The sequence below is a fragment of the Echinococcus granulosus genome (assembly GCF_000524195.1).
Source record: "Echinococcus granulosus chromosome Unknown EG_S00130, whole genome shotgun sequence".
Lineage (NCBI taxonomy): Eukaryota > Metazoa > Platyhelminthes > Cestoda > Cyclophyllidea > Taeniidae > Echinococcus > Echinococcus granulosus.
Window position 1 is genome coordinate 171,701 of NW_020170510.1, and position 7,788 is coordinate 179,488.

Sequence of the window (7,788 nt, forward strand, 5' to 3'; positions counted from 1 at the left end):
ATCCAGCAGAGGCAAAAATAATTCGGTAATTCAGCTCTAATTTGGTAACCACCGAAGTTTTCTTACATCAAATTGGCTCAATGAGGGCATGATAATAAGTGAAATAAAGTTCTAATTAAATAGAATAATCTGGTAGCGCAAAGCATCTGTAACCCTGGAGTCAATTCACACCACTATCATAAATATTCCACCACTTTAGTGTTGCTAAAATTGATACCATATAAAAGTCAAATTAATCTTTTTTTCTTCGTTTGCCTACCACTGCTGCGGTCGATTGGGATCGGAGTCATCTGTGCTTTCCGCAGGTTTCTGACGATTCTCCAACTCCTTGTCCGGGAGCATGGCGCCTTTTCTGTACAGCGCCCCAAAGACTTATTGATTAATTTAAAAGGTGCGCGAAGCAAAAACGAAAGCCTTAGGTGGAAGAGGAGGAAAGGAGCGGTCATACGATTATCCTTTGATCATTCGATTAGGCTTAAAGAAGCTAGGCGCGTGTGTTTTTATTATCACTTGACTGTTTGTGAACGGTAGTTTCGTCAAGCAATAAAAACTGGAAAGCTACACCATCTCCTCATTTTAAAATGAATATGCATCTATTCGGAGTGCAAAAAAGTGGTCTATCACCGGGAGCATGATGGCAGGATGCCTCCTCTAGAGCAGGGTGGAAACTCGTAGTGGATCGCAAAAGTTGCCAGCCTCCAGTTTAAGCACGGGAAGCGTCCAAATCAAAACAATTTTCTAGATGAAACAAGGGGTGCAACCTTGTCAATGTGTGTGATGGTACCCATCCTCACACCAGTAAGCCGTTCGAGTAGTGTATTTCAAAGACAATCGCACGTCTGTACGACCACCATGTTCCCCAGTCCATGGCTTTGAAAATTATTCCTGTGAACATTGGACAAGAATCCTCGATTTGATCGGAATGCTTCTCATATAAAAGTGTGGAATCTACACAAGCGAGAAATACACTACAACTCACTTTTTTAAGCCATTCCTCAAAGCTAAGAGGCGGTTCCCTTTTAATATCGCCAGCAGCCGTCCCTGGGACATTTGCAGAGGTAGTCCCATTTGACAGAAAGATGGGGTAGCACAGCCAGTAGGCTGGCCTTGGCATTCCTTGCAGTGCCGATAGCTGTGGTGGGAAAGCAGAGGGGATTCCACCATTATAAACATCATTTTTCGACACTTTTTGAGCTTCTGGCTGAACTTTTGCATCCCGGGACTCAGAAGGCATCTCCTTTGGTGCAACGGGATCCTGAAAGCACCGAAAGTGGCAAATAGGTGGCGTTTAAAGAAGAACTGAGTAAACTGAACTCACTGTAATGATACACTGAGAGGCTACTTCCTGAGCTTCCTTGACGGTTGAAGAGGAGGTACTAGTTAAGGGAAGGAGTAAATCTCTGGTTGGACCGCAGATATCACAGATAAAGTTCCTGGAACTGTGAACAAAAGAAACAAACAATCTAATCTGTCTCATTAATTAAAGAATCAAGCATAAAAGATGATGAACAACCTTGCGGCGAGTTTGCGACGCTCTTCAGTGGAAATACTCATGGATCCTATAGCACCGGCACCTGAAGTCGGCATGAAACCAATGATTGCAAGCAAAGCTGTCCGAATGGACCAAGAGGGGCACCATGTCTCTGGGTGGTAGCCAGAGATGCTAAGGCATATTTGGCGGTACTGTTCAAAACGACCATTTGGCTAGAATGAGTAAAATATGGCAGATCAAAGTTTTGGTTACGTCGATGAACCTACCGTCAGTAACATGATATTTGGTGGTTTCATAGGGTACTCTGTAGGGAGCGAAATCTGACCATGATAAATTCCACCCTCAAATTCACTACCTTCTGGACCACGTATAGTAAAGTGCCACTCAAAAAGGTTGTCCTAGACGAATTTACCGCTATATGAAATGACACTTACCTCCAGTGGTTGAGCATAATAAAGTTCTGTTGGTTGCGAAAGCTCTTGAGCTTCGCGCATCAACCGCTTGACGGCTGTGGAGATGCTAATCAAGATTATGTAAGAAAACGTACCAGGGCTTCTGGTGTTGTAGGCCGTCATCATTCGCGGATGCAAAAACCTCGCGACTCTAATGCAGCAATACAAACACGAATATTCGTTTATTTCGAGTGATATGTAAGTAATCACAATTACTAGCTTAATATCTGGTTATTTTCCCAAGCAGTTGTGCTTTAGGTTTTTTTAATTTTAATTCGTTACAGGTTTATTACAATTCTATTATTAATATTGCTTTGTTTGATCATGGACTTCAGAAGGGGTTGCCGAAAAGCTTTTTGATACTGATACACAATTTGACCACATTTGTCTAGATTAGGTTTTTGTAAGATCGACTGGTTAAGTAAAGCTTAGCCGTAAAATATATCGGATTTAATATCCCCACCTACTGTGTGATCGTTTCGCACTTGCACTTATCGGTTTGACGTAACCTTTTCCTTTACTATGAAATGTCCAATATTTTAGGCTGCTCATTAGTCTGTAAGACTTATCGCTGATGCAAAGCTCTGAGTCACCCCCTAGGAGCACTTTAATTATTTACCCTATTTCCTGTTATTTTACCCAGTGACGATTTTGATCTAAGCACCATTGGCAGCAGAATAGGCTGCTTGCGTTGAATGGGCAGGGTTTTATATGGTTTTGTCCGTTCAAGTGGGTTATGTATACATCTTTCGGGAGTTACATATGCCAAATGACGTGAACTATAAGTTATTTACCATAAGATGAATACTATTTACTTATCTGTAAAATGCGTATTAACTTCTACACTTTAGGTTTCATTGTGCAGTAATATTGGGTGAAAACCTCCAACAAACGCCTTATTTTGTTCTGGTTTTGAGCAAAGAATGCGTTTTGCATTGGTACCTATTGCACAGCCTTTCAAGTCCATGAAAAAAGTGTAGCATCCATTTTCCGCATATCCAGCATGCCTTCGGAGCAGTTCTATTTTTGCGTCCCATGGCCCACACATAAGCAATTACTCAACACAACGATCGGAGGTTCGAAAGTCCAAAGTACCGAGAGTTAGAATCATAAACCCATTTCCAAATCTGAGACGGTTTCGTCGACCTTGTGGAAATTTATGGAGGTAGCACAACGCATGTGTTAGCGTCACGAGGACATCTCATTTTGGTTGGCTGAGTGACCTTCATCTGAGGCCGAGATGAGATTGCAACGCCTGATTCGTCAGTCATCGGCTATCGATCGGTCATTTATGTGCGTACAGGCAAACAATAACACACGTCCGCACCACATCTCTCAGCGCGTTCACTTGCTTCCCATTGATGCTTTACGTGCGTATGACTCAGTCCTGTCCAGGTGAAGGTCACGAGGCGATTGGTCGATTCTCAGTTGCCTCGAGGTCCAATTGGCCGGCCTCTCGCCTATATGCCCGCTTAGTCAAGTAAGACGACACTTATTCACGTCGATCACTTTTGGCGCATGCATCCAACATCCCCCGCGACGTCAGCCGCCTCTGCACCAAGCGCAACAACTTCGTTTACAAAACGAGAAGTAATTCTGCCCATTTCAGCCCTGGGGAGTATTCTTTCTGTGGCTCCCAACCTAGGAACGAGTGTACCTACTTTGCTTCCAAAACCCGCAACCAACACTCCTTCCAGACCTGTTTTGAGCAATGCACAGCCCGTCACATCCTTGGAGAATGTGGTTTCAGTCATCTCCAACTCACGACCAAGTCTGCAGGCATCGATCGTCCCGTCAGGTCCCAGACTCGACATGAATCAAATTCAACAGTCGACCACTGGTCCAATTCCTGAACTGGACCCACTGATGGGGATCGCCATCATAAACAGCACAACTGCCACCTTCATCTCCCAATTGGCCACAAATATCTCCGGTTCTCTAACGTCAGTCGCTGTATCATCTATTGCTAGAGGCTCAAATGCCGAAATTCTGGCGTCGTTGAGAGAGGTAGCACAACTCTTGACAACGATGTCAAGTCTAACAGCCAATTTGAATAACTCGGTGTCATCTATGATCTCAATCACGAAGAGTAGGTGTAGGCCTCCGACTCAGATGGACTCTTCTGCAATTAATGTTACCGGTGAAGTTGGCAGTAGTTCTCAAGCTCCTGCACAAGGAACGCTGAAAGCCTTACTCACAAAACCATCGCTTCAGGGCGATAGCGAGGAAGAGAATCGACCAACAGATCAAGCCGGTGCTTTGGCATCTGAAAAGGTAGCTCTACCACCTCGGAAGAAGTCCCGACGTATTCTCTCCCACTCAACCACCTCGGAGCACACTAATCAACAGATTGGCGAGGGAAAGTATGAAACGTGAGTTCCAAAAGTCAGGCAACGCTTTATATTTATACGCCCCCGCTTTGTTGAGTATTGTTTTAGCCAATCGTGTGAGGGTTCTCATCTAATTGGCCAGATCACGAATATCTTCTTATTCTATTGGCTGATGTTCTTAATCGCTTTTTTTAGGATCAAATGGCGACTACGGTGAGAAGTGTGATCGGTATAATTTTCTAATACACCTAATTACATTATTATTTGTCATAAATTTTTCTACGTATCCTGAAATACTCTGGAATAAAGTTCATAAACACGTACACAATGTAATTTCTCCCACGATCAAGACATGGTAGTCATTATTTAAGAAGGAGATGCTGTAAATGTATTTCGTTGAAAGTTTAGGATGACGGGTTTATTACCTTCCTCACTTACTTTTAGATCATAAATATGGAAGAGCAGGTATCAACAGTCGATGTGTTTCTAGAAAACGCATTTGGATGTAATTTCATCAGTAAGTCTATTATATAGGGAGCGGAAGGTTAGAAAGCTAGTGACCTCGGCAATGGTAGGGTAGGAGGACACTTGTCCGAAGCTTGGGTCTTCGATCTCCGCGACTTCAGTTTCTACCCATTTGTACGGGATTCTGCACATGTTACACAAGTCCTTCTGTGCAATTATGATCAAGTTTTATCCAGAATCGTGCATCCTTAAGACCACTCCGAGGAACACTTGAGCATTGCAATACCTCGAAAGCTTAGGCCTCATCGCGGATGTGGAAGAATCCGTGTCATTGCTATGCATGAGCAAGGCAAACACCTTAGTGCCACTTATTGTTCTAATTAGATCGGCTTTATGTAGTGTCTAAATTTCATTTTAGCTGATAAAAAACATGGGTAGAGTGTGGTGATCTAGTTGTTTGTTTAACGCTCGATTTTGATAAGGGATTACTTAGGGCTCCTTCAGTGTTCCTCAACCTGGCGGCCTGACCTCTAGGCCATGCCTGTAGCCCCCAAGCCCTTCGGTAGGTCGGCAGTACATATTCTGCTCTAGTATTATGTCTTCTTTCGCCTATAGAAGCATTCCACCTTTTGGTACTTTTTTGTAATCATCTGATTCTCTCAGTCGCATTAACTATTCAAAATTTCAAATAAAATTTTATTTGGATGATGGCGATTTTAAAATCACTTGCTGCTTATTGAATATCAGTAGAATATGCGGCGACACGGATTCCCATAGTTTAAGTAGGATACTGGGCATGTCTGATTTTTTATAGCTAGCCCGAGTTTCCGTATGATTTGCTCACTTCTTTTTATTTTACAATTTCTTTTGGTGATTCTACGTAATATCTGAACTTTATTTAATGCTACTAAAGTAAGTACAAGTGCTTTTAATGTAACTGCAAATAATAAGTGAGTAATGAGTCTCCCTTCTGTGTGTATCTCAAGAAGTTTACTTAATATTTGAAGATAAGTTTGCGTTTAAGTTTAAATTTGCTGCTAAATACGTAAAAGCATGCCCATACACAGCATCATGCAGCCTTCACCAATAGGAGTGCAGCGGGCCCACATCAGCCAATCACGTGCGTGATCGGATAACGCACTCGTGTGCACGTGTTTGACGTGACTCCTTTCGCACACCTAGCACCATAAGTCGGCGCATGACTAATTCCACCCCCCGATTGGTTAGTCAGGGTTCAGCGATCACGAGGTCTCGTGGAGCATTCAAGTGGTAAATGTGAAGGCCTTATAAACTAGATGTTGATATGCCCATTACCTAGATTTTCACTTACCTAATAGGGGAAATGAGATATCTAGCTCCCTAATTAATAAGGAAAAATTTCAAATAGTCATATGGGTAACAGTTTAAGTATCTGCAGTTGGTAGGGCGCATATCGATGTTCTTCGCCGTCAACGGGTAAGTCAATGCTTCTTTGGCTCTTTCATTTTATCCAGTGAATTAGTTAGATAATGTTAATCGCTTGCTCAATGGTGTCGCCGTCTGAATTGTGTTCGTATCACCAGCGCAATGGAAGCGTTGACACCAACCAAAAAATTGAAATTGAAGGTTATAATGTCGGCATTTTTGGGCACGAGAGGGAGGGGAGTGGGAAGGGGGCCAGAATTTCGTCCTAATCTTTGAATACCGTATTTGATGCTAGTATCGACTCAAAAATTCTCACATCGAACTTGGCGTCAATCTAAGACCACCGCCACCTCACAGTGTACTTTGACCACGACTGAAGCACTTCTCAGTCACCTCTCTACGGGGTGTTGAATCACGCCTTATCTAAACAAAACAGTTAGAATTCAGGCATGAAATTCCTCCTGACGACACTGAACCCGGTAGCTTCACTGATGCTGCTGCATTGCGCGCGCCGTTTGAAATGTCCTAGCAGCCAATCACAGCACGCCAACTGGGTGCACGAGTTAGCGGGGCGGGGTAAGGGAGGGGGGACTGGCGCAAATCGATAAGCTGCATGCACTTGCCCCGAGTGGCATGACAAGTTGACCTCGCTGTGCGTGGGCTTGCTGGTTTGCTTGCACTTGTCGTTATGAAAATTCCGATTCATTTTTTGGGATACCATTTGTTGCTTACCCTGAGGGGGACTCAGAAAAGTTGGCGGTGGAACTTCTTTTGTTCACAAAGCTGCCCCCAAGTTCAAGTTCATGAAGAAGCAGTAAATCGGCCCGGAGGAAAGAAGGGACATTCCTCCCCCTTCAAATGATGAAAAATGGACGGTTAGGAGCGAGATTAAGCTGGGGGATTGCTGAAAGGTGGTAGCGGGCTGAGCCACCCAATGAGAACCCCTGAAGAGGAATATCGATTATTGTCTCAGGAAGTCACCGACCGATCGATAGGCCGCGTGGGCTCCTGAACACCGTTCTTGTAGCGGGAGACTGGAACTCTACTCAGGTGAGTCAGGGATCTGAAAATAACTAAGAAAGAGGAAAGAAATTAATTAAATTGGAAATGAAATTATGCGAAAGAGACTCCCAGTGGTGGGGGCGGGGATGGGGGAGCGGGGGCTTAATTGCCAAAGTGTGAACTCTCAAGTTATGCCTTGGGAGGCGGTGGGAATTTGGCGAAATGTTAGCTCACACGCCCGAAAGGGCAGATTATTACTTATTCGACACCTTTTTTCAAACTACATGCCGAAACGTCATTAAACGCAGCTTAGTGTGTGGGGTGGGGTGGAGCGAAGAGGGAAATTGAAATTCTTGGAAAAAAGGAAATAAAACCAACTGGCATCGTCTTCACTCTTCTAGGTAAAGATGTCAAGTGATTAAATTCAAACTTGCTTCATCCATCACTGTGTCTCCTCATATCTACCCCTCCCAGTTCAATGGGCGCAGGAGTAGTCATTCCAGCACAGGTTTTAAGTCTCTTGCACGATTTCGAATCATCACTATTTCACAGGCGAAAGATGAAGTAATTTATAGTGGGATCTGAAGTCAAGTGACCGAAATGTTCGTGCGGCAACTTGTAGGAAGCGTTTATGTCCAAAATT

The 7,788-nt window shown here is 43.7% G+C and overlaps 2 protein-coding genes across 2 annotated transcripts; one reads left to right on the forward strand and one right to left on the reverse strand. All coding sequences in view use genetic code 11, as the record gives it.

Moving 5' to 3' along the window:
- Positions 1-255: 255 nt before the first annotated feature.
- On the reverse strand, positions 256-2,067 carry EGR_09073 (Ubiquitin-conjugating enzyme E2; the record flags this gene model as incomplete). Its single annotated transcript, XM_024498322.1, has 7 exons — positions 256-327; positions 980-1,255; positions 1,319-1,439; positions 1,514-1,704; positions 1,759-1,890; positions 1,927-2,000; positions 2,040-2,067. The coding sequence occupies 7 exons, from the start codon at positions 2,065-2,067 to the stop codon at positions 256-258; spliced, it is 894 nt and encodes a 297-aa protein (XP_024347279.1).
- A 1,395-nt stretch (positions 2,068-3,462) lies between these two features.
- On the forward strand, positions 3,463-4,320 carry EGR_09074 (hypothetical protein; the record flags this gene model as incomplete). The annotated part of the gene is made up of 1 exon (XM_024498323.1): positions 3,463-4,320. The coding sequence occupies one exon, from the start codon at positions 3,463-3,465 to the stop codon at positions 4,318-4,320; it is 858 nt and encodes a 285-aa protein (XP_024347280.1).
- Positions 4,321-7,788: the final 3,468 nt, after the last annotated feature.